At 48.8% G+C, this 27,979-nt stretch overlaps 14 protein-coding genes across 14 annotated transcripts; 8 read left to right on the top strand and 6 right to left on the bottom strand.

Moving 5' to 3' along the window:
- Window positions 1-1,184: 1,184 nt before the first annotated feature.
- Window positions 1,185-1,900, top strand: N7516_007872 (uncharacterized protein; the record flags this gene model as incomplete). The annotated part of the gene is made up of 4 exons (XM_057220592.1): window positions 1,185-1,344; window positions 1,398-1,516; window positions 1,586-1,792; window positions 1,847-1,900. The coding sequence occupies 4 exons, from the start codon at window positions 1,185-1,187 to the stop codon at window positions 1,898-1,900; spliced, it is 540 nt and encodes a 179-aa protein (XP_057070864.1).
- A 1,411-nt stretch (window positions 1,901-3,311) lies between these two features.
- On the top strand, window positions 3,312-3,841 carry N7516_007873 (GFA family protein; the record flags this gene model as incomplete). Its single annotated transcript, XM_057220593.1, has 3 exons — window positions 3,312-3,432; window positions 3,484-3,692; window positions 3,761-3,841. 3 exons carry the CDS (start codon window positions 3,312-3,314, stop codon window positions 3,839-3,841), a joined length of 411 nt encoding a protein of 136 aa, XP_057070865.1.
- A 338-nt stretch (window positions 3,842-4,179) lies between these two features.
- Window positions 4,180-5,724, top strand: N7516_007874 (putative citrate synthase; the record flags this gene model as incomplete). The annotated part of the gene is made up of 5 exons (XM_057220594.1): window positions 4,180-4,391; window positions 4,441-4,638; window positions 4,704-5,453; window positions 5,510-5,592; window positions 5,642-5,724. The coding sequence occupies 5 exons, from the start codon at window positions 4,180-4,182 to the stop codon at window positions 5,722-5,724; spliced, it is 1,326 nt and encodes a 441-aa protein (XP_057070866.1).
- Window positions 5,725-6,016: 292 nt separating this feature from the next.
- On the top strand, window positions 6,017-8,529 carry N7516_007875 (uncharacterized protein; the record flags this gene model as incomplete). Its single annotated transcript, XM_057220595.1, has 5 exons — window positions 6,017-6,277; window positions 6,347-7,204; window positions 7,272-7,646; window positions 7,860-7,947; window positions 7,997-8,529. The coding sequence occupies 5 exons, from the start codon at window positions 6,017-6,019 to the stop codon at window positions 8,527-8,529; spliced, it is 2,115 nt and encodes a 704-aa protein (XP_057070867.1).
- Window positions 8,530-9,716: 1,187 nt separating this feature from the next.
- N7516_007876 (uncharacterized protein) lies at window positions 9,717-9,956 on the bottom strand (the record flags this gene model as incomplete). Its single annotated transcript, XM_057220596.1, has 1 exon — window positions 9,717-9,956. One exon carries the CDS (start codon window positions 9,954-9,956, stop codon window positions 9,717-9,719), a length of 240 nt encoding a protein of 79 aa, XP_057070868.1.
- A 542-nt stretch (window positions 9,957-10,498) lies between these two features.
- N7516_007877 (Zn(II)2Cys6 transcription factor domain-containing protein) lies at window positions 10,499-11,962 on the top strand (the record flags this gene model as incomplete). The annotated part of the gene is made up of 5 exons (XM_057220597.1): window positions 10,499-10,881; window positions 10,922-10,998; window positions 11,061-11,264; window positions 11,296-11,744; window positions 11,819-11,962. The coding sequence occupies 5 exons, from the start codon at window positions 10,499-10,501 to the stop codon at window positions 11,960-11,962; spliced, it is 1,257 nt and encodes a 418-aa protein (XP_057070869.1).
- A 1,283-nt stretch (window positions 11,963-13,245) lies between these two features.
- N7516_007878 (YbhB/YbcL family Raf kinase inhibitor-like protein) lies at window positions 13,246-13,881 on the bottom strand (the record flags this gene model as incomplete). The annotated part of the gene is made up of 1 exon (XM_057220598.1): window positions 13,246-13,881. The coding sequence occupies one exon, from the start codon at window positions 13,879-13,881 to the stop codon at window positions 13,246-13,248; it is 636 nt and encodes a 211-aa protein (XP_057070870.1).
- Window positions 13,882-14,395: 514 nt separating this feature from the next.
- Window positions 14,396-15,421, bottom strand: N7516_007879 (Phosphatidylethanolamine-binding protein PEBP; the record flags this gene model as incomplete). Its single annotated transcript, XM_057220599.1, has 1 exon — window positions 14,396-15,421. One exon carries the CDS (start codon window positions 15,419-15,421, stop codon window positions 14,396-14,398), a length of 1,026 nt encoding a protein of 341 aa, XP_057070871.1.
- A 1,160-nt stretch (window positions 15,422-16,581) lies between these two features.
- On the top strand, window positions 16,582-18,536 carry N7516_007880 (uncharacterized protein; the record flags this gene model as incomplete). Its single annotated transcript, XM_057220600.1, has 4 exons — window positions 16,582-16,744; window positions 16,805-17,047; window positions 17,126-18,140; window positions 18,260-18,536. The coding sequence occupies 4 exons, from the start codon at window positions 16,582-16,584 to the stop codon at window positions 18,534-18,536; spliced, it is 1,698 nt and encodes a 565-aa protein (XP_057070872.1).
- Window positions 18,537-19,160: 624 nt separating this feature from the next.
- Window positions 19,161-19,966, top strand: N7516_007881 (uncharacterized protein; the record flags this gene model as incomplete). Its single annotated transcript, XM_057220601.1, has 2 exons — window positions 19,161-19,481; window positions 19,574-19,966. 2 exons carry the CDS (start codon window positions 19,161-19,163, stop codon window positions 19,964-19,966), a joined length of 714 nt encoding a protein of 237 aa, XP_057070873.1.
- Window positions 19,967-21,074: 1,108 nt separating this feature from the next.
- Window positions 21,075-21,840, bottom strand: N7516_007882 (uncharacterized protein; the record flags this gene model as incomplete). Its single annotated transcript, XM_057220602.1, has 2 exons — window positions 21,075-21,500; window positions 21,553-21,840. The coding sequence occupies 2 exons, from the start codon at window positions 21,838-21,840 to the stop codon at window positions 21,075-21,077; spliced, it is 714 nt and encodes a 237-aa protein (XP_057070874.1).
- Window positions 21,841-23,181: 1,341 nt separating this feature from the next.
- On the bottom strand, window positions 23,182-23,470 carry N7516_007883 (uncharacterized protein; the record flags this gene model as incomplete). The annotated part of the gene is made up of 2 exons (XM_057220603.1): window positions 23,182-23,338; window positions 23,409-23,470. The coding sequence occupies 2 exons, from the start codon at window positions 23,468-23,470 to the stop codon at window positions 23,182-23,184; spliced, it is 219 nt and encodes a 72-aa protein (XP_057070875.1).
- A 705-nt stretch (window positions 23,471-24,175) lies between these two features.
- Window positions 24,176-25,875, top strand: N7516_007884 (uncharacterized protein; the record flags this gene model as incomplete). Its single annotated transcript, XM_057220604.1, has 2 exons — window positions 24,176-24,527; window positions 24,581-25,875. 2 exons carry the CDS (start codon window positions 24,176-24,178, stop codon window positions 25,873-25,875), a joined length of 1,647 nt encoding a protein of 548 aa, XP_057070876.1.
- A 702-nt stretch (window positions 25,876-26,577) lies between these two features.
- On the bottom strand, window positions 26,578-27,958 carry N7516_007885 (putative integral membrane protein; the record flags this gene model as incomplete). Its single annotated transcript, XM_057220605.1, has 5 exons — window positions 26,578-26,957; window positions 27,034-27,098; window positions 27,161-27,552; window positions 27,604-27,714; window positions 27,776-27,958. 5 exons carry the CDS (start codon window positions 27,956-27,958, stop codon window positions 26,578-26,580), a joined length of 1,131 nt encoding a protein of 376 aa, XP_057070877.1.
- Window positions 27,959-27,979: the final 21 nt, after the last annotated feature.

The raw sequence follows: 27,979 nt of genomic DNA on the forward strand, positions 1-27,979 counted from the left end.
ATAGCTTCACACAGTACATGTATTATATATTTCAGAATTCCCAAATAATTGGTAATTATGAGTTCAATATAGATATATGATATGTCACTAGAGACATTCTAGTCAGAATTGCCATCTTCAGCGACATTGTCCCGAGATGGCGACGTTGGCTTATGAACCTTTTCGGACCCGGATTTATCACACTCGAATAGTTGCACATGCTCGAAAGGATCATTTCGTCAAAAGGAACTGTTAGAGTGGGACAAAAAAAGGATCTGTCATGAATTGAAATCTAAGAAATTACAAAACGTTTGGATTGACAATACGCTACCGTCTTATACGACAGATGGTCTTGTATCAGTGACTATGGTATGATTTCAGGGTCTCCTGGGTAGAACCTTTGCTAAGTGGAAATGTAGAAGACCCTGAAAAAGCCTGTGAACCTTCAGCGAGGGTACATGGCCGTGACATGAGCTCGTAGACATGCATCTTGCACCACCCATAGCATAAACTCAACTCGAGGAGGCGTTCTTACTCGTGACAAGAGGTCAAATGGATTGTCATATTATGTCACGCAACGTGGAGCTCACTAGATCTCGTTGGATATGCAGTTGCCGTCGTTCGGCCGGAGCGGTCGATGACGCCGCAAGATGGAAGATGGGCTCGTTCTGAGGGCTTTCATTTGACACCTGTTCTTTCCTTTTTCCTTTTTGGGTTTGATTGAGGTGGCACTGACAGGGGCAATCTGCAAGCAAGAGACCCATGGAACGGTGCTGGGAAGCTGCCCTACCCCGTTGCCTATGGGTCAACCAACTAAAACATGGCCAGTAAACGAGAGCAGAGCAATCTGTTCTGCCTTGGAGATCTCCAGATATTCTTAACTGCGTTGTACGAAGTGTCTATGGTTGTTAACATTACTTCAAATATCGTTTCACCGGATGATGATGATTTGGAATGATGTGGTAGGGGGTCTTCCAGACAGCATGGCAAATTCAGGGTATGGCGCATCCCCCCACAATTTTTTGTCTGGTCTAAGCGTCGAATATTCTATTCAAGTCTGGATATACCCGACGCCCCCACCACTGACGAGAGAAGGCAAAGTTCGGTCGATTCGATATGCCCTCACCGTGACATCACCGACCATGAAGCCGAAGTATATAGCAGAACAACAAGATGTGATCAAGTGAAATGCAACAAAGCATGCCATGAATCAGCGCCAAGTCATGAGTTTCGATCTTCCTACCGTCGCCGAGATCCAGCTCGCTGCTGAGCGGGGGCAGCGCATCACACAGGATGATGTTTCGGCCATCTCGCAGGCCGAGAGCGCGCTGACTGGACGCGGACCTTCTCGGGGTGGACCAGCTGGTGAGTACGACTTCTATTCTATCTGCAAGCGACAGATCATTGATCGAATATAGCAACGGCCCAGAGCCTTTCTATGCGGCAGATGAATTTCGAAAGTAAGGTCGCCGAGGTATCGCGGAAACCATCCAGCGCGATCTCGCTAGATGATGCAGAGGAAATCCAAGCCACAGAGGTCAGGGAATCCCCATGCAAATTTCTGCATATATTGTAGTGTCAAATCACTAACGCGAGGTTCCCACAGGGACGTGCATTTAACCAACCACCCGGAGTTGGCTACATATCTGCGCAGATTCGGTCGATCGCTGACAGTAACGATGCATTCGGACTTACAGCTGCCGCTGATGTGCCCGCATATATCACCAAGGATGATGCCCGAGACGCACAACATGCCGAAGCCAGTTTGTATGGCGGTCAGAACCCTCGGGGAGGAATGGCAGCTCAGATGCAGGTAAGTGGGTAGAGGGGGTTTTCTCACGACGGCAGCTGACAGTCGCGTGTCTAGAGTGCAGCAGACAAGATCGACAATGCCCGACGGGGCAGTTATAGCAGCTATTAACAGCTTTTGTGTAAAATAGGCATGAGATATATATTGTCTCTCAACACGGAACATACAATATATGCTGGCATCGCACACTTTGTACTTACCTACCTTGCACTAATGCAATAAGATATACAAGGATATCATATCAGATATTATGGGCATGGTCCAAAGCTCAATTTGAATTGGCTGATGAATATCCCTAGAGCTATCATCTACTTTCGAGGGGTGGAAGACCAAAAATGCCCTGACCCGCTGTTCCGCCGTGCATTGAATTGACACGTAGAGCCTGCAGCCAAAAAATATCCAACGAACTCTGTTTGAATCCTCGGGATTTCAGCTTCGTGGACAACCTGCATAACGTGACAAATATGTACCGGGCCACCGGGTTATGATCCCAGCATGTTACTGATGTCCTGCACTGCTGAGCGGGTAGCGACTGATCACAACGTAGATCGCAGAATAGACTTTGAAGCCTCAGCTTACGGAGTACTCCCTGCTTCAACCCACTCAGTCGAAAACTCACGATAATGGAGCAATCGAGTCAAAAAAATGATTTGAATCGAAACTTGGGGCGACCCACTTTAGGCCGTGCGAATTGCTAGCGGACATGTGGGCTGATCATCCCCTCTCCCCTCTCTCGAGTTGTGGAAGATTTGGCCGATCTCCATTGGGGTCCTGGGATTTAAAGGATTTTCATTTTTTTTTGGGTTGACAGGTTGTGAATAGTGAGACACCTCGTGGCTTCCAGACCCATCTTATGCGTGGACGTTCAACATCTGGAATCATCGGGAGGTCCAATCGGAAAGGGTCGGAGAATGCGTTGACAGATAAGGCGCAGCGGAAGCGGATCTCAACTGATTTTCACGGAGTCCGATCAACCAGTCAACATGACTGGGCACATCTCTCGAAGGTTTTGGAGGGGTAAATGGTAAATGGCTCTAATCCTTGCATGGAGCTCTGGCGGGGCACAAATAATTTGGAATTGTCTTGCAGGTTTTAGGACTGAGAGGGGAACGAATAATCAGCACTAGCTGATGTGAAATTCTCCAAGAATCTCTATTTGGAATTCCTATTGCTCCCAATTGGGTTAAATTGGGTTAAAATGGAATTGTCAAGAGAAGTTGATCGAATTTGGTGGAGTAGTTGGGTGTCAAAAAGCTCGAAAACACGAAGCCATGACGTACGGGAGGTACTGGGAACCTGTTTCAGTGGCATTGGCAAAGAGGAGAAGTAAGTAGTCGGGACTTTTTGACTTATCCATGGACATCGATGGACAATGACCGACATCACCTCAACTGTTCTTAGTGTTGGGGGGTCCATTATCTCTTAAATACCTTCCTTCCCCCTCTCCAAAGGTACTCACTCTCAAGGACCTTGAAAGAATCAATTACATCAATTACACCAATTATATCCAATTACATCCACAATGCCTCTCTCCGGACACTGCCTTTGCAAAGCCGTGACGTACACCGTGGACGTCGACGCACCTCTGATCACTGCCTACGATCACTGCGATGACTGCCAACGCCAGAGTGGCTCCACCTACTGTTAGTTGTGATAATACCTGAGGCGAAACACAAATATTGACTTTGTTATAGCTCTCGTGGCTGTCGTCCCCAAGGACAAGCTGACCATCAACGGTCCTACCAAGAGCTGGGCTGGTAAGGGTTCCTCCGGCTTCGCCGTCCACCGTGTCTTCTGCTCCGAGTGTGGCTCCCCGATCGCCCACGACCCCGATGCCGCTCCCGAGATCATTGCCATCAAGGCCGGTACCCTGGATACCGAGATTAAGAAGACTCTGAAGCCCGTAAGTGTCACAAGTTAGGGCCTGATCTAACTTGCACTGGAGTGTAACTGACCCCTTGTTCGATGTAGGACACCGAGATCTGGTCCGTCAGCAAGCTTCCTTTCTGCGAGGAATCCCTTGCCCACCCTTTCAAGAACATGCCGGAGTAAATCCTGCACTCTCTGAGATTTTTAAAAAAGGAGGAGATCTTTTTATGGAACCTATAATGAGTGATAACGATGAATGCAACGATATAGTCTTAATATGACTTGCATGGAGCACATGGACCACCAATCAGGATGTCCACAGTATAGGCATATTGTAGGCCAATCACAGAGGAGATTAGAAGACCATAGTACAAGGTATCTTTGTCGCCGAGTTGAGGTGAGACAATTTACTCGGTGCCTTTGGGCTCATTATTTTCACGGTGACGGTGAAAAGCGACAAATATTTCCAACCGGCGAAAAAGAACCATCTTGAGATTTCAATTGTAGTGTTTTGCTCCAAAATGTCGACTGGCAGTCTATTCATCCGCGACTCGCGCACTAATGCTAACTATGAAATCCCCATTAATCAAGATGCAGTACGCGCGACCGACCTTCAACGTATTCAGGCGCCTTTGTTCAACACCAATCGCGCAGATAAAGTTGCCCATGGATTGCGAGTCTATGATCCCGGATTGCTGAACACGGCCGTGACAGCATCGGCTATCAGTTTCTCGTGAGAATCGCATGAAGGTGCTTGTGAAATCTGGCTAATTGTCATTTAGTGACCATGAGCACGGCCTGCTGCTATATCGAGGGTATACCCTGCAGCAACTCTGGGGATCCGACTTCGAAGAAATGTTCCATCTGCTACTATGGGGGGCATATCCCACAGCAAGTCAACGCGAAGAGCTACGCCAGCGACTAGTGCAGTATATGCAAGAAGTCCCCGATATTGTGCGCCAGACCATCTTCAATCTCCCGTATGGCGCTTCTATTTGTCACATATCAGCTATCTTGTCTTTCTAACTAGCTTTGAAACAAACAGAAAGGCGACCAGCCCACTGCCCTTGATTGTGGCAGGCCTTTCAGCCTACCTGGCATGTATACCTAATGTGATCCCAGCAACCACAAATGCCACAATCTATCAAACAGACATCAAACGGGCCGACCAAATCATCCTACAAACCGTCGCTGCCTATGCAGTTGTCTTCGGAGCAGTACGATCCCACCGACTTGGTATTCCCTGGCAGTCTCCGTCTCTCCACCAGACCTACTACGAAAATTTATTCACGATGGCCGGTTTGGTAGACCCAGAGACCAGCCGCCTGGATCCTACACGCATCTCCTGCTTCCGCCGCTTTGGCAACCTCAACGCTGAGCACGGCATGGCCTTAACAGTATTCTCAACCCTAGTGACCGCCTCATCCCTGACCGACCCAGTCTCTTGTCTGATATCTGCCGTGGCCGCCGCCCACGGACCCTTACACTTCGGCGCAACAGAGTCCGCCCAAAGCGCTCTCCGCGATGTCGGGGATCCAAAGAACGTACCAGCCTTTATTGAAGAAATCAAATCCGGAAAGCGAAGATTATTCGGGTACGGTCATCGCACTTACAAAGGAATGGACCCCCGTGTGCGTCCTATCCAGAGTATCCTGAAGGACTTGGCATATGTTGATCAACCGCTGCTGAAAGTCGCCGAAGCGATCGAGGAAGCTGCTGCGAAAGATGAGTACTTCAGTACACGGGGACTGTATCCAAATGCGGACTTTTATGGTAATTTCGTGTTTACTGGAATGTATGTGCCGCCGTTGTATGTTTACTGCGACCGTAGGTTCTAATGCACTGATTTAGTGGCTTCGAGCCTGATATGATTCCCGCAGCTATGCTTGTTCATCGCATTATGGGTATCATGGCGCATTGGAGAGAGTACATGGGTAAGGAAATGGGTTATGGAAGTTTGGTAACTTGGCTGACAGTTTATAGTAAACCGTGGCAAGCTGTTTCGACCAACTCATCTGTATACGGGTCACGCAGAACCGACCTCGGCCAGGGATCCGAAGATCTAGAGATTGAGATTATAAGCCAACGAGTGTGTATTCCGATGATGTTGTTATCTGCTCTTTTCTGCAAAATTTAGTGAAAGCTCTGTGTAGCAATGAATATATCGAGTAACATGTTCCTTGGTCTCTATAAAGCACGTTAAAGACATCAATTTGAAGAGTGATTGGCCCTCCGCCGACATGCAGTAATATTGGGTTCACGGTTGATTTTACGACCAGAAAGACCCGGGTATTTATTCGACATCAAGCCCACAAGGAATTCTGTCACCGTTTCGTTTGGCCTTCCACCTGAACGAAGATGAATAACCAAGATATCCAGCAACAGGTGCAGCGGCAAGATGACGAGGTCAATGAGGAAACGCCTTTGCTACATCCTGCTACCACCGAGCCATATTCCGTCTTCACATCCACACAGAAACGCCTCATTATTCTGACAGCGGCACTGGCCTCAAGCTTTTCTCCTCTATCTGCCAATATCTACTACCCGGCATTGAATTCCATCGCAAAAGACTTGCGAGTCAGTCCATCTCAAATTAATCTGACGATCACGACATACATGGTATTTTGTTACTCAATTTCTACAATTCTGTTCAAATTACTGACATGTCTGGTTTCGAAGATATGTCAGGGCCTCGCTCCAATGTTAACAGGGTCATTGGCAGACCAGGCTGGCCGCAGACCGGCTTACATCCTTTGCTTCTCGATATACATATTTGGGAACATTGCTTTGGCTCTACAGCACAGCTTTCCAGCACTCCTAGCTCTTCGCGCCATTCAAAGCTGTGGCAGCAGCGGCACTGTGGCCCTTGCATCTGCCGTGGCAGCCGACATTATCACATCTGCCGAGCGAGGTATGTACATGGGCTTTACATCTCTAGGAAACATTCTTGCTCCATCTATCGGACCTATCCTTGGCGGTGTTCTAAGTAAGTATCTGGGCTGGGAAGCAATATTCTGGTTCCTGGCTATTGCAGCAGGTACTTTCTTTGTGCCGCTCTTGCTATTCTTCCCCGAGACATGCCGTGGGATTGTGGGAAATGGCTCGACTCTTGCAGCTGGATGGAATGTGACCATTTGGAGCTATTTCCGGACCACCACCTCAGGTACCCCGCCTGCATCAAATGTATCGAGGAGGCGCGTGAATGTCCCCAACCCCTGGTCAACCCTGCGTCTGCTTTTCCACCGACCTGTGGGGCTAGTCCTTTTGGCAAATGGAGTTGTATTCAGCAGCTACTATGCCGTCACAGCTGGAATCCCCGCACTCTTCCACAGAATCTATGATCTGGACGACTTGGAGATTGGACTCTGCTTCATTCCTGCAGGACTAGGGTCATTACTCAGTGCAACTGCCAACGGAGTATTAGTTGATTGGAATTATCGACGGATTCGACGCAACTCCGGCCAGATGGTACACAAGAACCAGAAGCAGGATATCATTGGATTTCCCATCGAACAAGCGAGGTTGCAGATTGGTCTACCAATGACAGTACGTTTCCCTAGCACGTCCTTGTACCTGACCCGTTCTATTAGTTGACTTTCATTTTCCATTTTAGGTACTTGCAGCTATCTCAATAGTCGGCTATGGAGTACTGATATCTTTACAACCCCCACTCCTGGCTGCACTTATTCTGGTGTTTCTAATTTGCTTCTGTATTACGGCGGCATACAACGTGATGAATATCCTCATAGTCGACTTGTACTACGAGACGCCCGCTACTGCTATGGCCGCTAACAATCTTGTCCGGTGTTTCTTGGGCGCTGGTGCTGCAGCAGTGGTCAACCCTTTGATCAAGCGGATTGGTGTGCAATGGACATATTGTTTTGTATCAGGAGTAATTGTATTGGTTACGCCGATTCTAAGCATTGTTTACTTTCAGGGCTGGGAATGGCGCAAGAGACAAGCCGAAACTGATGCACAACTGCGAACTGTACACGAGAGACCATAGTACCGTACCGTACCAGGTAGTAGAAGCGCAGAGCAAGCGTACCTATAAATTGAATCTCAAAGGCACTGATCTAGCTCTCGAATTTTAAATTGAAATATTATAGCCGAATCTTCCTTTGCTCGGTTGATTCCACGAGAACACAATATGATCTCACTACTTACACTCCTCTTTGGTGTTATAACACCGATAGTCCAGAACCTCCCTTGGTGCCCTAGCCAGCAACTGCAAATACGGTATCCCGGTGGGCAATGGATGACTCCTGGCATGGAATTGGATATTCGAGGTAAGAGAATGGCGAAGGGATTAAATCAAATACTTTAACAATAGCGCAGAGACCAGCCTGATTCCGGAGATTTGCGGCATGAACCTCCAATGCAACAAAAAGTACATGATCCTCTTCATCGACCTCGACGCCATCATACCCGGAACGCGTACTCAATCAGTAATTCTACACTGGTACCAACCCAATCTAATGATAGATTGCACAAAGCCGTCACCACCTTCCACAATAACTCCTGGCCAGGGCCATGGGGACAAACATAGACCGGCAGCCTCGTACATAGCTCCTCGTGCACCACCGAATACTCACCACCGATACGTGTATCTCCTTTTTTCCCAGCCTCCAGGTTATCAATTTCCTGAGTGCTTTTCACATGTGTTCCCGGAGACTGTTAGCGCCCGCGCCGGATTCGACATCAGGGAGTTTGTACAGGCAGCAGGATTGGACCCTCCGATTGCTATGAACTATTTCATTGGTAGACATGAACCTGCCGAAGGCGAGACAACTTCCATGCCTCAGAGTGCGACGACGACCTCGTTCCGTTCCGTGGATTGTCCCACGAGGACGGCGGGCTTGGTGCCATGAGCTAGGGACCGCGTGGGGGAAATGGATGGTGTGGTTGGTTTATATTTTTAGGTAGTAGGGTTTAGGGAGACCAGGGAATATCACGTTTATGTAGTACACTATTGTTGAAACCCTCCGTTATTTGGAATCATGAAATTTAAGTAAGCTGCCCTGGTGTAGTTCTGAAATGTAAAGAGACGAGAAAGGCTTTGTACAGGTGTTGATTGATGCCTTATTGCGAGAGGATTCAAGAATGTGATTCCCAACAACACTTATCTATGAATATTTGGTGCCATTGTGGTATGTCATATTTAACATGGTATTGAGTATTGGTGTGATTTGATCCTGGCCTCGAAGAAGATGGAGTCCGGTATGGCACGACCTTCCCTAGAGTATGGAATTCTGCGCTCCCATGAGATGCTTGAGATCAGCCTCTAAATCAATGCAATGGACTATTGTGTTTAGTTCAAGTAGTGATCGGGCGGACTACTTGCCAGTCAAGGCTAGTCTAGAAGAGTAGTGGGGAGGGGCGGATATGTTATATGGCAAATATAAGTGTCACATACTTCTAGGAGACTATTTAAAGCGTTTAAGTTCATTAATGAGAATCTTGCGATGAAACGTAAAGTCGGAGTGGCTGTAATGGCCATGGCGTTTAAATTGCCTTTAGGTTGATATCATAAATCCCGGTGCTATACGATGTGGAGTTTCAGGGGTAAAGCCAATAGTAGTAGATAATGAAAGAAAGGTCTCTTGGCTATGGACAAGCCTAAAACATTGGAATTGTCGAATTGCTTCTGTATTCGAAGGCGTAGCAAGTGGCAGATACAATACCAATCGAATCCCCTTCCCAACAAGTATGTTCGCAACAAAAATTCATACATTCATTCATTCATCCAAGGTTTGTTTCTCGCAATCATGTGGCAAGGTTTCAGTCCATAAGTTAAATTGTGGTCATCGTCCAGAGCAACCACGCTGCCACCATATATATGTGTGCTAGTAAACATCGTATGAGACTTGACCACGAGGAGATGAGATGACGTCGGAAAGTCCTTACCTTGGGGCGGAGATTGTAATGCAATTTAGATAGTATATAGAAAAATGATCGCTAGGTCGATATTCGATCTATTGAAATGATCATATTAGAAATAACAAATCTGTTCTCAGGGGGGAATAACGGACCAATTGTTGTGGATGGATAAGCCTACTCAAACAGCTGTCCTACCGACTGAAAAGATACTCCGGCCAGGAACAGCATAGGCGAAAGGTCGACAGATTGATTGACGGATGCCATTGGTATGAGGGAGCTTCTCGGTCAATGAGCAGATATTGAAGCCCGGATTCATGTGCTGTTGTCGAATGACAGCCTTGCCTTTCAATGGGATTTCTTTGGCAGCATCGTCGGCTAGAATAGGATGTTGCTCGAGGGGAGAAATAGCTATTTTCATGTGCAACAACGGATCGGATAGTCTGGCGTAATGAGGGATACGGGCTCCATGAAATGTGTATACCATACGAAGGCGTTACTGAAATCAATTAGCATTAAAAAAACAGCATCAAGTATACTTGACCTGGTAAACTGTTTATTGATGGGTGGTGAGATAAAGTTGGTGATCCTTGTACACTCAGGACCCCCCACAGACTACAAGTGAGGTACTCGGACGCAGGTCCCAAGGGGGGTAGGACAAAACTATTTGTCAGTAGTAAAGTTCACGATCCATGTAACTTTTCGTGTTTTCGGCAAGTGCTGTCATCGAAGCTCGTCATGGTGTGGGTAAACAGTGTAGCCTTTCGTGATGAATGCAAGAGTGCAATCAAACGTGGTCCTGTGTTATTTATGTTGGACAGTAGAGATCACCAACTAGAAGGCGGGGGAAGCGATCATGAGATCAAATATAAATACTTCAAATCATCCCAAGGCCAGGAAAAACCAGACTCGTTGATCGTGGAATGCAGGACACACATTTCCCCTTCTTTTCCACGACTATACATGGCTGAGAGCTCTACCAAGAGGTCTCCACAGTCGAACGGTCAACTCCTTCCCAACCAAAAGATGCGCACAACCTGTAATGCCTGCCAACAAGCGAAGATTCGATGTAGCCACACCTACCCATGTGACCGGTGCGAGGGTCACGGGTATGAGTGTGTCTATTCGATCTCGCAACCGCTAGGCCGGCCGGCCAAGAGAAAGACGACCCGGCCAGCAGCAGCGGGGGCAGTCGTGAAGGCACGCAGGGGGGAGGTGGAGGTAGTTGACCGTCCGACTCAGCGGAGTGCGGGGGAGGGCACCGAGGCCAACCCCAGCAGCGAGGGCGCAGAGGGCGCGCAGGGTCCCGAATCGGGTCCCGAGTCCAACAACAGCATCGGGCTCGGGTCCTGCTTCGAGGGAGGAGTCGCACAACAGCGACTCTAGGGCCGGCACTGAAGTAACACCACCGGAGGAAGACTCTCAGTGGCCGAGTTTCACAGCCCTGTTCTCGGAGGTTCCAGGTGAGCACAGACCCAGCCCGTGGGGTATATAGGCGCCAATAAATGACCATTCGGATGCCCAGAAAACAACACAAATGGAGAAGGGGTCCAGGACCAGGATGTCGTCAGCGCAAACGAGGCCTATACCCACCACGTCGATCCAGGATTCGCCGACACAATCCTGGCCAGCTCGTTTGGAGGAACTGACGGATTCGGAAGTTTTGGGGGTCCCCGTTTTCCTGAACCGCGTGTTGACTATACCACACAGTGTCATGCTCCCCAGATCGGTTTGATGGTCGATGAACCCCCCCATTGGAGCATCCATCCACACCTCTGCGCCGGGCACCCAAGCCGGATCACTCTTTCGGGGTGGTGCAATCTACCCCTTTAGTCTCGCACCGAACGCAATTCAGGTCTCCGGAACAGTCCAGGATCCGGCCAGAATCATGGAATTGCCCTCCAATGAGATCTGGGACGAACCCATGGAAACTGATTCCAGTCAATCTCTCGAGCCTAGAGAGATTGATTTCGAGACAATACCGGAAGATGCTTCTTCCCTTCACTGCAATTGCTATGACCAAGCGTTCAGTGAAGTCGTTCGGCCCGACGAGGCAAAAGGGTCAAACAGCGTATTGCTCCACCTGGAAAGGGTGCAGCAACAGGGAGTGGTCATCCTTCAATGTCCAGCGTGCTGTGCTTCAAACGCCAGGGTTAACATTCTCACTTTATTAGTCATGGCGATTGAGAATGCAGCACGGGCGTTGAAGGTGAGGGCCAAATTGGCCACTACCTCGGCGCAAGGGGGGTTCATTCCGTGTGGGGAGAGGAGGACATCAGCCAGATGCGCCGTTGCCTATCTCATTTGTCAATAATCGTCCGTTTCATCAACCAAGACCTCCAATGTGCCTCGCCTTCAAAATGGCACCTTGTGATGGTGGACGAGACAGATCGTCGGCTTCAGTCGATTATTCGAATTTTCGAGTGATCACTGGTTGAATGTGTGTATATAGTAGACGCGGAATGGAACTCGAGAGCTCGTTGGTCTTTCTAAATTGTTCAATAGTCAGTAGTAAGTAATCAACCGGGGAGGAGGGTGATGATATAGAGCGTTTCTTTGAAGCTGTATGGGTCGTTCTTGTAAGAAAGCCAAAAACTTGAATAAATCACCGAGCCGAGTAGATACCGTAGACATCAAACTGGCCGGCAGATTATTGGATCATCATAAAAGCATTTGACCAGTAATCCGAGCCAGAATCAACAAAGCCAACTCCCCGGGATGAGTTGCGTTGCACTGTCAATGGTCGTCGTGTCAGCTGGCTCGCACAGAAAACTTTAAGCCAAGCAGGATTTTCTCGACTGACCATTTTGGGGCGCTTTTCGAGCGCAACATATCCAAAAGAGACGACGACACATGTATCAGGATGTAAATACCAAACACAAAAACTAGTTCTCCAGCGGCAGAAGTTTTCATTCCCCTGCTTGTCTATAGCCCGGTCATGTACTAGCATTGAACCTTTGTCGTTGCCGAATTGTGGAATCTTATGACAATCGACGAGGACTTTACAACCTCGGAATATGCCGAAAGGAAGGATCTTACGGGAAGGGATAAGCTTTCGGTGGATTTCTGGACGGAAACCTGGAAATGTTGCTTTCATTACAATCTCGGAGGAGAATATCTCAAGTATCATAGCAGACCGGCTCTTTTTCCTCCACGTTGATATCGGCCGAACGAAGCAAATGTTGCCGTGGTGGTAGAAATGAAGTTCGCGACATTGAAAAAAAGCCTGAAAATAAAGAGCTGGGGGGTTCTAGGGTTTGGTTGATCGTTGAAGGATAGAATTCGTAGACCCGTTAGAGAGTGAGAGATGGGCTTTAAACCCCCATAGGACAATGCCTGCACGTATGTGGACGTTTATTGGTCGACAAGCCTTTTGCGTACCAGATGAGAACAGAATATGTAACTCTGCTCTGATGTGAGATATCATCCACGGTATTTTGAACATGTCTGGATGCCATGGGCTACTTCTAGTGATGATTGCACAAATTAGTCATAAAATGCAAAACAGAATTGAATACAAGGATGTCAAGAGATGTGTTGTTATTAGGACTTTAGTTCCGTAATGATACTTACATGGAGGATCCTGGTAAATGTAAGATAACGAAGTACACACCCGCTGCTGAAGCACCTTGGGCTCATTTGTCAAACCCTCACCCACATTCGTCCCACGCTGGTTGTGTTCATGTAAAATAAACTGAGTTGAAGATGACCTAGTTGGGCCAGGGCTTTTCAAAGGTTCCAGTCCACTGTGCCCATCCGATAACCCTTCCCGTAATAGCGCGCTTGATATCCTTCTTGGTCGCGTTCTCAGGGTACTTGAACTTGAGCGACTCATTGAGGGCAATAATGGTGAAGACGTAGCGATGTTTTCCGTGGCCAAGGGGTGCGCCAGCACCGACATATGGTAGTCCAAGGATGTTGGGCACAAAGCGCCAGCCAGCAACGGTCAGGCGGGAAACCTTGGCGTGTTCATCGGGGTGGAGATTGGCCGCTTCGGCCTTGGTAGTCGAGGGTGGAATTGCCCAGATCAGGCCGTGATGAAAGACGAGGAATGGGATCGGTGGATCGAGGTCTTCACAGAGGAGTACATACTCCTTGACTTCCTCCTGGCAGTTGGGAGCAGTCCAGAGTAACTCTGGAAGACAGCCCTTGCCATCAACTGCCTTGCAGGTACAGTGGAGAGGTAGCTTGGAGCCCGAGGGGCCGGCCTCGGGTGATTCGAGGGTCATGTTGGGCTCGGGCATGTCTTTGAAGGCCGAGCAGTGAATGATCTGGCCTGAATCATGGCCACGGATTGGGTATAGCAGTCGGCCGATGATGAATTCGAGATAATGTAGAATCGCCATAGCACATAGATTTGGCAGAACTGCACATGTGAATTGTCTTTGTGTGAAGATGAAGGAAGAACAACATTTCTGAGATGTTGACTTTGGGGGAAGGGTAAGTGCGGCCTGATTGGGAAGGTGCCCTACACTGCCCTACACCGGCCCGGAATCGGCAAGTGCGACTCAGCTCTCATCTTTTTGCTGTGAACTTCTGATCTTCCAGTTCCATACGCTTCATTCTATATCGCGTATACATCTGGACATAAATTAAAGCATTTGAGCTCCTGGTCTTACTGTGTAAAATCAGTTTTGGGGACAAACAGGTCTTCAAAGCTCGTGGTTTCTTCTCTTCCAATTTGCGCATCACGAAACAGTCCTATCGGGATGATGTGTACTCAATGCATGTCATGATCTTTCCTTTTCAAACTGAGCCTCTCAGTAATACAGGACAACGGCAAGGTCTCTATCTGACAAAGAAGCATCTTAATACAGGGAGTAATTCAGAGGCAGAAGGGTAGCGGTTGAGTGATCCCAGTTATGATGCAACGACGCTCGCATAACCTTTGAACTCCCCGGTTTCCTTCATGATGATTGGAATCTCATCTTCGGTCAGGGAGGCAAGGGTGCCTTTTTCCAAGGGTGCCCACCCCAATTTCCGAAGTCGATTCGCCCTATTCCGTGCGTTTGATCCGAGCATCATCCCAGAAAAATCCCCGAACAAATCACCCCAGTCTTCCTTCGGGATGGGTTTCGGCGTAGATTGATCAATACGCCCTGCCTTCTTCAGTATACGGCCAATCTCAGCAGCGCATTCGCCCCAAGACAACTCTTGGTCATTTTCACAAAAGAAGTACGGATTCAGCGCAATCTCAGTGGCAGGCACACGCTCCATCCAGTGAAGGAGAACCATATATCCCCTAGCAAGGTCTTTAACATGAATCTGACTCCAAACCGCGAGACCCTTCCCGATCTGACCCGCATAGCCATGTTTGATAGAGTACCGGATGAGCGTTGGCAATTGAATTGATAGGCGGTTCTCCCTAGTGCTCACGCCGTATATAAGGGGCGGAATCATGATCGCCATTTTGGCGTGTGAGGCTAGTTCTTGACTTGCCCTGACGATGACCAAGTCGATTTGGCGATGAGATGCAGAATCGGGCAAAGCATTGATCTCTCCGGACAGTTCATCGTCATATATGGCATCGCTTTTGTACTCTCCCTGGGCGGTATCGGAGAGCAAGGTTGCTCCGCTGTTGTGGATGTAGATTGTCCTTAGCCCTTCTGCCGCTCGTTGTCTGATGCCATCGATGATTGCTTGAACAGATGGCAAGTGGTCTGCGGTTGCGGTGTGGAGGACAACGTCACTAACTGCGACCTGCTCCTTGATCACTGATGAGTCGTCCAGATTACCAACCACGGTTTCTACGCCTAAATTGGTGTAGTCTGCAACGGCTGATTCGCGACGAACAAGGGTTGTTACTTTATAGTTTGATATGAGAAGGAGGTCTAGGATCTCTCCGCCGATAAATCCGGGACCAAGAAGGAAGACAGAACGCGACATTTTGAGTAACAGGTTGAAGTGAATTAAATGAATTAAACGTGAAATATAACTACCTACTGTTCACTGGTCTACCTAGGTGGTTAAATATGGGTGACTTCAGGTTGACGTCGCCGCAATTAGTAAGATCCCGTCTCAACGGACAACCTTGGAAGGAAATCCTCCCGGGGAGCTAACGAGGGATCCCACGCACGCACTCATTGAGTACTGCCTCATACACTATCAAGAATACACATCCTGTCGTTCGAAGTTATCAGAGAGGATGTCTCCGGTATTGTCATCTTTATTCAAATGGAGTTTCTTTCAGGCCTTTCACGATTATATATTTCTGCAACATAGTCAAACGTGTACGAAGACGTATAGGGGCTGGGGTTCCAACCCCACTTTTAGGAGGATTTTATTCTTCAATGCCTTAATTTAGAACGGCAGAAATACCTGAATTACTTTCCAAGGTTTACATGCCTTTAGTGATCAAAGCATCCTGCCCAGGTGATTCTGCTCGCGTCTACAAGTACAAAAAAAGAAGCTTTTGACCTCTATACAAATCAGACATCTCCATTCTTTCTGGCCGGTTTGGAAGTTCAAAACATAGGGATTAGCGGTAGAAAGGCCAGCAAGACGGAAGCATGCTCGATCTCCAGTCGCTATACTTCGGTGAAGTCAGCGGAGACATAGGGTTAGGAAATAGGGGGATTCGTATAATTAGCATAAACGAACAGGAAAAGGTTGACGTATTCACCATTTACAGGACACAGTTTTGGTACGAATTCAGGTATCCAGGCACCAAAATCCTTCAAAATCCTTCAAAATCCCCCTACACTATATTTAGTCGCCCGTTGTGGAGCTTTGCAAAAATATATAAATGAACTTGATAAAATGTTTTTTTTTTTCTTACCATCTCGATTCCCCAATTCTTATAGTAATAACGATGTTTTTAAGAAAACAAAACGAATATTGGGAATGCGCTGTGTATGATATTATACAATATAGGGAAGGGGAAGTATACTCTGTAGAAGATGAAGATGAAGATATTCCCAAAACGGTGTAGACCCTGCCGATCGGATGACATCACCAGGAATGCTAGTCCCGCGCGCATCCGTGTCGGTGTGTTCCAGGAATTTCGAATTTCTGGGTTCCTTGGGACAACTTCAACACCTCCCCCGATGCTATCTTATATATCTGCTGCCTTCCAGTCCCCGGTCGAAGGCGTACAGCAGCGACCTCCACGGTATGCCGGTGAAGATACCACACCAACAACCCGCCGGGAGATCTTAGGATGGTATTCCTACGGGATTGCAGCTGAAGTGTTCGCGGTCTGTGGTGTAGGTTCGTAAAGACACATTTCCACCCAAAAAAAATTTAAAAAAAATTAACTTACTCTACCAGGCTCTTTTCTACCTCTCACCTTGGAACAATTAGCCCGAGAGCGCGGCACCCTACAAACGAGCCGCCTTCCCTGTGTCGGATCATCCGCAGGGAACAGCACGAATAATGCTGAACATGGCCCATGTGTGGTTCCGGTCTTCGGCCTGGAGCTCAACACAGCCAGCTTCGCCATGTACACCTTCTCACTGGCAGTACTTATCCAGGCGCTGACACTGATATCGTTCAGCGCGCTGGCGGATTACGGTATGATTGCAGCACGCCAGACTGAGAATGTATCGAACGAAAAAAAAGGATAGGAGTTGACTTCGATTGGATGTTTAGAGAACAATCGCAAGACATTGCTGATGGTATTCGGATTCGCCGGTGCGCTCGCCAGCATGTTGTTCATATTCATTGCACCGCCCGTCTTCGTTCTTGGATCGATATTGGTAGTCGTCGGTGTGACCTGTCTCGGTTCTTCCTTTGTTGTGCTGAACTCTTACCTGCCTGTGCTCGTGGCCAACGACCCGTCACTGCAAGAGGGGAAGGCCGATGACGGCGCGGAAATGTCGAGCTTTGACCGAGACGGAGCTAACTCGGGGTGGAATGCCTGGGGTAACGATGATGCCGACGACGATAGTTTAGATGGACTTCAACCATCGGGGCAGCCACGAAGCTCACTAGAAGGTGGAATGGGACCCAAGGGCCCGCCGTCGTCTTCACCGGAGCTGCAGCTGTCGACCAAAATCTCCTCCAGGGGGATCGGTCTTGGATATTGTGCTGCTGTGTTTGTCCAAATCATCAGTATTATCATGCTCATCACACTATCCAAGACCTCCCTTGCAAAAGTGTCTGCCACTCTCCCCATGCGCTTTGTTTTGCTCCTGGTCGGCATCTGGTGGGGCGTATTCACCTTGGTCACCCGTAATTTGCTCAAGACCCGGCCGGGGCCACCTCTGGATACTGTCTCTACCAAGGGCGCCGGAAGATGGCGGGCCTGGCTACGACTAGTCGGCTTTGCGTGGAAATCACTGTGGGAGACAGTCAAAGTAGCCAGCAAACTGCGTGAAGTCCTTATCTTCCTCGTAGCATGGTTCCTCCTCTCCGATGCAATGGCCACTGTTTCAGGAACAGCCATCCTGTTCGCGCGCACGGAACTCAAACTGAGCACCCCGCTGATCGGGCTCCTCTCTATCACCGCTACGGTATCCGGCATGACGGGCGCATTCCTATGGCCACATGTGTCTCGGTATTTCGGCCTACAACCGAATCACACCATCATCGTCTGCATTGTCCTTTTTGAGTTAATTCCACTCTACGGGTTGCTTGCTTATATCCCCTTCATCAAAAACTGGGGGTGTTCGGGTTACAACAGCCGTGGGAGATATTCCCGTTAGCCATTGTGCACGGCGTAGTATCCGGGGGACTGGCATCATACTGCCGATCGTTCTTTGGACTTTTAATTCCGCCTGGTAGTGAGGCTGCATTCTACGCTCTTTATGCTGCTACTGACAAGGGGAGTTCGTTCATTGGACCGGCCATCGTGGGTGCCCTTGTTGATGTGACTGGTCAGGTTCGGAGTGGGTTTTTCTTCATCGCGGTGATAATTATTCTGCCTATTCCGCTTGTCTGGATGGTTAATGCGGACAAGGGTCGTCGTGAAGGTTTGGCTATGGCTGAGACCCTAGACAAGTCACATGGTGGGCCTGCTGAGTATGCCGAAGAAGCTGAAGGGCTTCTTGCTCGCCAGTAGATGACTAGACTACTAGACTAGAAATTATATTAGGATTCTATAGCATAGCATGGGATATCTATAACGAGATAAGAGTATGGATATATACAACGTACACGAATTTAGTCGGAGAAGGGAAAGACGAAAGTGAGACATAAAAAAAGGTTATCACTAAGCTGTCGGCACCCCCGTGGATGGCAAGCACTCCTCGGTTATTTTCACTAATTTTAGTCTCAATCTCAGGGTCTAAAATACATCAAAGACACGGCACGGTCTTTTCCACGTTTTTGGCTCTTAAGTCAAGCCTTTTAGCCGGAAGTGAGGGATACACTATGTGGGGTGGTGATATATATGTCCAATGAACCTTCCCCCTGAGAAGCAGTAAGCCTTGCGAGATAAGCTCATCTCACAACCAATCACAAAAGGTTAAATCCTCTAGCTTGGCGACCAAGTGGATTGATAACGGTGGTTTGTTGCAGCCTAGAAAGAGAGGACCCCCAATTTAGAAGACAGACCTTTGGCTGAATGGGGACTCTGGAAAAAAAAAGAATGAGGGTTTCAAAGGGCAAAGTTGGGATCGCAGAAACATGGCCACCCGTTCCAAAGGCAGAAATATAAAGATTTACCGGTTCTCTGTTCGAAAAGATGGCAAAAACTGAGCGTTCTTTCGTATTCTCTACCACCACAATCTACATCATGCTCACCAGTGCTGTCTTTGCGTCTCTATTCCTACTCGCCAGTGCGAAGCAATGGAAACAAGGTCGCTTTATCGAGCTCATCACAGACTGCTCCCAGCTCCCATCGTACAACAATGACACAAAGATCGCCGGGCCCTGGACAATCAAGGTCGACAGCTGCTACAATGGAAGCGGGCCTCAAGGGATGTGCAGTATCGAGGGCTTCGGGTCTAGCAGCGATATCACACGGCAGCGCGGTGATAGGCCTAATACGATCGAGCATGGATTTGTTAGTTCTTACCCTTGGTATCGATGTATTCACCATCCATGAATACATACGAACACCAACACAGAAGACCAATATGACTAACAAAGATTCAGATCACGATCGTAAGCGACAATAACAACATCAAAACCCAGCTCCGCTGCAACGGCATCCTGAACATAATCGAAGCATACGTGCTATCTGGTCCCGGCGCCGGCGCCTTAGACTGGCACGCCGTCGGAATAGACCACCACCCTAGCACAGGGCGACTCGTTTGGGGCAAACCAGAAGCTCAACCTGTACAGGCATACAGACGCTACCGTCACGGTGTGCCGATCGAAGGCCTCTACCTCGGATCGAACAATGAGACGAATTGGTCTGTCCATTCGGCGGGGAGGGATGTGAGCATTGTGGATATGAAGCCGTATTGGGTGCCCCGATTGATGATTCCCGAGACGAGTATTCGGGATAATGAGTTTAGGACGTTGATGCGGATTGATGGGAGCTGACTTTGTTGTTCTATTGATTTGTTGCATAGCTGTGTTTCATTTGGTTCCTGTTATTATACCCCCATTTATGCATACTGGTGGTGCTGCATCCCTCCTTTACACTACATACCAAATGTTTTCAACACTATTAACTTTCTTGGCATACATTCAGAGATGTAAATGAGGAGGGACTCGTAAGGTGCAGGTTCCTGGTCTGATCGAGTAGTCAAGGGTGTAGATGTTAGGCATAAATGTTAGTTTGTTCAATGTCGAAATAATAACGAGGAAAGGGTCAAATTGAACTTCTTAGTCAGTGGGTCTGCTGGTGTACATAAGAATGAAACGACTGCTATTGTTGTTCTAAGCCACTATCCTGATCTTCTTTCTTTTCTTTCTTTTGTTTCCCTTCTTCTTTGTCTCCCTCGCCTCAACAAATATTATTCAACAATGGATAATTCCTTGTAGGGTCCTCTTTTTAGTTATAAGGAGCTGCACTAACATTTATAGTCGGTCCACGTATCACCGCCTCGGCGAGGACAATTCCCTTCCCACCGCGATCACCGAGGAGCCCCCTGGCGATTGGGCGGTTCATTTCCTTGCGCTATGGAAGGCCGCTTTATCAAGTCAGCATTGCTTAACGAGCTGGTCGACCACCAACCCCGCCGTGATCCCAGCCTCGTTTAGACTACCAGAAATGATCCATGAATGTAGTTATCTGTGTCACGGCCGAGTCGAGATGTTTCTCTCAATCTCTCCGCGGGAGCTCCACCACTCGTGATCATATCCTTATTGGACTACTATCAGCCGCTAGTCCTAAGATGGTTTGGAGCTGTGGCGACTACCTAGGTAGTAATATGTAGTATACTGAATGATTCAATCCATTAACAACTTCTTAGATTTACCGGTCATGAGTGTTCTGACATGGTCCTGTGCTACCTAACGCAGTTTATCTGTAAGCTACAACCTTGGGACGTTGGCTTTCCATGGGTGACTTGAACATTCCCCTCACAGATCCTAACTAATCCAGTCCATATCCTCGTCTGGTGCTCCTCACAGCTCCCCCGGTGGTTCTTCGTACGGTTCGCTCTTCTCCTGCGACGCCACCGCCATGGTTAGGTCCTTTTCGGTGTCATGTGCAGTCTTGCGTTTCTTCTGGGGAGAACTTCCTTTCCCGGCGGGGAGAGCGGGTTGCTTTGGACGGCCAAGGGGGGGTGAACACAGTCCAAACGGTCCCGGGTGCTAGCAGCGAAAAGGTGGAGGTTTCCTCACAATCCCAGGGACCATGCTCCTTCTGCCCACAAAACCGGCATCGGTCCGCCGGCTCACAGGTGATTAAACGAAAACCGTTGGCCATCTGCAGTTGCTTACCGAGCCACGGCGCCGGTTTTTCGAAACGGACCATAAACTGTCCGTTTGGGATGTCATGCTGAAGAACCCGTTTAACCGTTACCTTTAAGCAGAACGCCTCGGCGTTTTTATCGTCCCCAAATTGGGCCCGAATGGCGCCGGCGATCTTCTCCGTCGTGTCCCCATACTCCCCCCGGCACCGTCCATACTGTGTTCGTGGCCTCATCCGAGACCCCGAACGGCATTACTTATACAGGCACCACCACTGAGTCCTGACGAAATCTCTTTGCCCGCACAGCCTCCAGAGCCCGATCTCGGTTTTCCGTTGTATCGAAAACAACGGCGAAATAGGAATCGCCGGATTGGAGAACTGCTTCTAGCCCAAATTTCTTACACGAGCGCGTGATGTGCTTGTTGAGCTCATCATTCTTTGCGGCGCGCTTGGTCTTCATACTCTTAGGTAGCGCCACAAATGCCGTTCGGTCCCCGGACTTCATCTGCTCATTTTCCTGGGCAGAGAAACGAGTCATAGTCGGTGACTTTTTCATCGTGGGCGTCTCTTTCGTGGCCGGGGGATGCGGGGTAGGGAGCCTCGGGGGCCGCTACCCCAGCTACTGGGTCTCAAAAAAGCGTTGCTCGGAACAAGCGAAGGCACATAACCTGATAGAGGTCCTACGGGGTTGCAATATGGAGAAACAACACTGTGGGATTCATCTGTCTGGGTTGGACGGAGAGGAGAAGGAGATAAGGAGAGAAGGAGAGAGAGAGAGACTAACTATATACTGCAAATGGATCTGTCCCAAGTGGGGCCATGGGCCTCAGACACCCAGGCACCTAACAGCTTCACTAGTTTTTCATCTCTTCCTCTCTCTCACCTCAGTTTGTCATTCACCAGCTTGTCCTCTCTCATAAACAACCTAGTATGACGTTGATCCAATATGCCAACCACTCCTTGGATCAGGAAACCAAATGACACCCTTCTGCCTAGTCTCCCCCAAATAAGAAGCGACACAGAGAAGCAAAGGCTCCTAACTACGACTCGAATCACAACACCAAGCCAAATCCTACCTTAAAGAAAGGTAAGCAGGTATTGTATCTCCTTGTCCCTTATGTTATCGATACAAATTACTTACAATTGAGCCTTTGAAAAGAAGCAAAACCGACGTCTGCCCCACATTGCACTTGCCAACGACCATGCTCTATATATTCCTAAGTCATCTCGGCAAGTTCACGGCACCTTCAAGCCACCGAAACAATAGGGCTATCGTGACGTTCCTATAACAGATCCCGCTCAGATACTAGAATGCTAGACTTTATGTGAATCATATTACCGAGCAGTAAGACCTATTCCGGATTTGTTTATTTATCAACTATTTACTAACTATTCCGCGATAATGATGTCGATAGTATGATTGAAAGGTGTTATAGGGAATCGATAAGGGAATCCTACCGGATATTTGGGAGGATAAATTCAAAATGTACTAAAGTAAGAAGCAAACTAGAGGTAAGGAAATCCTACTACCCTTTCTTATAGCAATAACTAATACGCTCTCTTATAGAGATATAATGAACTCCGAGCCTACCGGTCAACGCTAGGAAGTGATTTAGCGCCTTAAATCTCTAGAGAAGATCTAAAAGCACCTCGATGAGTTAGGAAATGATAATGAGAATACCTCGAACGTGATACCTATTATATCCGCTTACCGTTCTGGAGACCTTGTCTGTAGTGATAATCCTGGTTCAGTCACTTACTGGGTTCACGGGAAAATGATTACTGGTCCCAAAAAATGGAAATGGAAGAATTCCTCGCTTTCAGTCAGGAGCATGGCTCACATGGCATTTAGGTGGAAGGGGCGAGTCATATATAGGAAAGACTTGAGCCATATCCCCTATCTATATACAGCACTAACGGTGGCCTCGGCATTCATAGATAGATGGCTACAAACCTGAGCCGCCGTGTCTGTTTTAATGTCTGCCCCGTTCCATTCGTAGTACGCCTTGCGTATGGTATGAATGGCTTTCTTTGTTAAAATTTGAGAACGAACACTAACATGAGTCAGATTACTGTATTAATCCGGAACCCAAACACCACGACGTAAAACTCATGGGAACGTACCCTACACCTCCGTGTTGTGGTGGCCTTTCTTCGAGGATGCCGAGAGCTATACGAATGTCCATTTGGGGGGCTGTGAGGGTCGAATGTCGGGAATCCGGGACCTCAGGGTCACCACATTACGCAGGTCGGTCCCTAACGCCGTGATATATATATTCGACCACACATGACGTGGGTCTTGTTCCAATAGGCGAAAGAACTCCTGGCTAGATCCATAATGTTGTTCTGGGTACCTATTCCCGATTGAATGTGCGGTCTGCTTTCCGCTACAGAAAAGGGATAGCTTCATTCATACATTCCGGGGGCGTCAACGCTACGCGGCCAGGTCCAATCATATCGCCTCCCCGTATTTCCCCAACCTCGCTTCCCCAGACCCGAACACTTACTGGCGGGTGAATTATTTCTAACAATGCCGACTTGTCGATATTCTCCCTACCGATAGGTGTAAATATTCACACCATCATGTCGGACATTCCAGAGTTGGTCTAGACTCGCTGACAAGGGATATGTACGACAGATATGTCTTCTTCCCACACTTAATCCAGCATGGTAATTAGCCTGAATACCAAGATGGTCTGATTGCAGTCTGGGGATCCGGTGCCAAATGGCCTTTTCTTTCTCCACAACCCCGGATACACGCTAATGCAGAGTGGATCGTAGCAGTTTGGATGTCACGATAATTGACATATATAGATGACGGTTTCCCCCCTCGGGTTTGAGATCTAGTGGGATCTTGTATTGCAATAGTCAACGTCGGTCCCTTATTCACCATGGCGACCACTCTCGATAGTGTACTTGCGGTTGAAAAGTCTGCCGCCAACCATGTCGAAGATACCCTGGGCCATGGCGCGATCAGCGAGGCCAAGCAGGCAACCGACGATGAGCACTCGCAGACACTGATGCAAGCGTTGCGTGAGAACCGCAAGGCTGTCATGTGGTCTGTTTTGATCTCCTTGTCCATTATCATGGAGGGGTACGATACTATCCTGATGGGCAATTTCTTCGCCTACCCCACGTTCAATCAGAAGTATGGACAGGATTATGGTGGTAAGATCGGATGGCAGGTGTCTGCACCTTGGCAAACTGGTCTGAACATGGCCAGTACTGTTGGATGTATCTTCGGTGAGCTTTCGTACCGATCGCCAAAGTAGGATAAAAGACTAACATGTTCACAGGCGGTATCTTGAACGGATACTGTGCGTCCAAGTACGGTTACCGACTTGTGATGTTCGTCGCCCTTGGATTCCTCACTGCTTTGATCTTCATCACATTCTTCGCCAACTCCGCAGCAGTCCTTCTGACCGGCCAGGTCCTTTGCGGACTTTCGTGGGGAGTGTTCGCCACCATCGGACCGGCGTACGCATCCGAAGTATGCCCCACCGTGCTGCGCGGCTACCTCACCATCTATGTCAACTTGTGCTGGGCTATCGGCCAGCTGATCGCCTCCGGCGTTCTCTACGGACTCGTCGATCGAAAGGACCAATGGGGCTACCGTATTCCCTTCGGCCTACAGTGGATCTGGCCCGTTCCTTTGATGGTGATTTGCTGGCTCGCACCCGAGAGTCCCTGGTGGCTCGTCCGCCATGATCGCCTGGAAGATGCCAAGCGCAGCATTCGCCGCCTGGGCGGCAGCAAGACCGAAGCCCAGATCAACGGACAACTGGCGATGATGGTGCACACGATAAAGCTCGAATCCGAGATCGAAGCCGGCACCACCTACTACGACTGCTTCAAAGGAGTTGACCTTCGCCGTACCGAGATTTGCTGCATGGCCTTCGTCGGCCAGATTCTATCCGGCAGTACATTTGCCTACTCACCTACATATTTCTTCACCCAAGCCGGCCTTCCCGTCACCCGGTCCTTCCAGCTCGGCGTCGGATGCACTGCCATTGCCTTCGTTGGAACCTGTTTCTCCTGGTGGTTGATCACCGGGTTCGGGCGGCGCACGCTATACATTGTGGGCCAGGGAATGCTCTGCGCAACACTCTTGCTAATCGGTATCTTGGATGTCTCCTCCTCTGCAAATGGCATAATGTGGGCGCAAGCCGGACTGTGCTTCTTCTGGCTCTTGACCTATTCCCTGACCGTCGGGCCCATCGCCTACGCCATCGTCTCGGAGACATCATCTGTGCGTCTACGTCCTCTGACAGTCTGTCTCGCGCGCACAGAATACCAGATCAGCAACGTGGTATCGCAGGTTCTGGAGCCGTACTTTATGAACCCGACCGCGTGGAACGCGTCCGGTAAGACTGGATTCTTCTGGGGTGCTACGGCACTTGTTGCCTTTGTCTGGGCATTCTTCCGCCTTCCCGAGGCGAAGGACCGCACCTACGCCGAGCTGGATATCCTGTTTGCTAGTAAGATCAAGGCGAGCAAATTCTCGTCGACTGTTGTCGATCCCTATTCGATTCGGCCTGCTGAGTCCCAGGAGGGTCTTGTGCGTGAGAAGACGCAGGATGCCAATCAGTGAGATAATTAATAACCAACGGGGCGAATACCTGATTGGTTGTATATGATGCCATGTGTGAATTGACTTTGTATGTTTCAGCAAATTGATTGTTGCCAACGATCCTGAGGCTATAATGCCACGTGGGTAGACTACGCCTTTAGGAACTACTGGGTTCCTAACAGTTACTTATTGAAAAATAAAATATATATAAATATGGGGAAAGGTTTTAGATCTGCGGATACATACTTGGACCCCAAAAATAGGGAAGACAGGCAAGCTCGATCTTGGTTTCTATGTGGCCTCTTTTGCCATGGGTATTAGCTTGTCGATATTCGAATTATCATTTCGGAGGAATTGCTATAGTATATTCCCTTCGAACTGGTAACCTTTAGACATAACATCAGAACATCATCATACGGCGTCGGCTGGTTAGCTTCCCAGGTTGGTGCCTTCTCCGAACAGAGTGAAGATCGTTCGGTTAAACGGCATATCGTGATCGGCTGTTGATCCCACAATAGCTGGGCAAACGGGCTACTCTTGCATAAGAAACCAGCACGTTTCGATATTAAGGTTTGGAAAAAAAAAGGACAATGGATGCAGAAATCTTGAATCGAAATACTGAATTGCCGAATACTTATACGTCAGATCATGAAGTAAATTATATACAGAACCCTCTCAAGGGCCTAGGCCACCGGGGCCGGGACTTGGGCCGATCCATGGACATCATGAATAGGACACGTGAACAGCCCTCTCCACCATCCACCCCGGAGAATTGGGGTCATTACTATATGGAGCCAGGGCCTCCTCGCTGGAACTAAGTTGTTTTTGGCGAGCTCCGGAGATAGTGGTAGTGACGCCGCGGTATTTGTCAGTCCCTCTATCAGTCCAGAGCTGGTGCGCGTCATCAGCGGATATCTGCTTTGATGCCGCAGAACGGTGGAAGCCGCCGGCAACCTTGTTAGGTAGAGGATATGAGTTTGGTGTGGCATCGGAGGAGCTATCGCGCAAGAAGCGGACCAAGGGTCGCAAGGTTATTAGACAGCCGGCCGTGATGCCGATTCCTGCTTCGATGTTGGACCATATAGAGAGTTGGTAAGTGGTGTCTATTGGGTGTTAGTGGGAGTGTCTGTATTAAAATTGGGGGCGTTGAGATGGCGGAAAAGAAAGGATCGTGCGTACAGAGGAAGTCTGGGCTTTTGTAAGTGGGGATGTAGGGGATGCGAATGATAACCGCAGCACTCGCACTGCAGGGATGTTAGCATTTGGCACCGAATATATTAAACAGAAGTGCTTTTGAGTAACGAACATGCAGCCGATACCCAGAACAGCGACAACGGCAACCTTAGTGCGGCGATTCATATGCAAGTCCCAGATCAACGCCACCGGAAGGAATCCAATAGTAAGGTCGGTTATAGCGGCGCCGGCACTATACAAGTACGCGATACTCATGAGGAGGTTTTTACTGATGCACGAGCCATGAGCGTTAGGCTGTGCGCGGTTCCAGAAATAGTCGACGGGGGAGCATTGGAATATGGTGAAGAAGAAGAAGAGGAGACCAATGACGGTGGCCAGGGCCATAGCGGCGTAGAGGATGTAGGCGTGGACACGAGAGATGGTGATTCGGAGAAGGGCGATGATGATAGAGATTTTAGCGACGACGCAGGTTAATACGTAAAATTGTTGGCCTAGCCACCAACACTGTTGGGGGTATGTAAGCTTGAGTTCGGAATACTAGGGCTGGGATCGTACCAGCATTGCGCGGTGGAGGTCGTCTGGGTGCAGGATGAAGTAACCCATTTCTCTCCCGAAGCCGTATTTACATCCGAAGATTCCGCAGAGGGCGAAGGCCGTATTGAGCGCCTGTATGGGAAGGGGTTGTATTAGTAGTTGTTCGCTACGTGGAAGGTGCAGGGTAGCTTACCATAGCTATTACCATAGTTCCATCATCCCAACCCCAGGCACGAACCACTTGGGTGCGAACGAAACACCTTAGCATAACGCTCACCAGCGAAATACCGAAGAAGACAGAAGTAACTGTCAAAATAGCGATGTTGTGGCTGTCATCAAGGTCGAGCCCCTCAAGCGGGTCAATTTTAGCATCCATAATGAGAGAGTAGAAGGCGTG

The sequence above is a fragment of the Penicillium verrucosum genome (genome assembly GCF_028828655.1).
Source record: "Penicillium verrucosum strain IBT 35672 chromosome Unknown utg000003l_segment0_segment0, whole genome shotgun sequence".
NCBI classification, from domain to species: domain Eukaryota; kingdom Fungi; phylum Ascomycota; class Eurotiomycetes; order Eurotiales; family Aspergillaceae; genus Penicillium; species Penicillium verrucosum.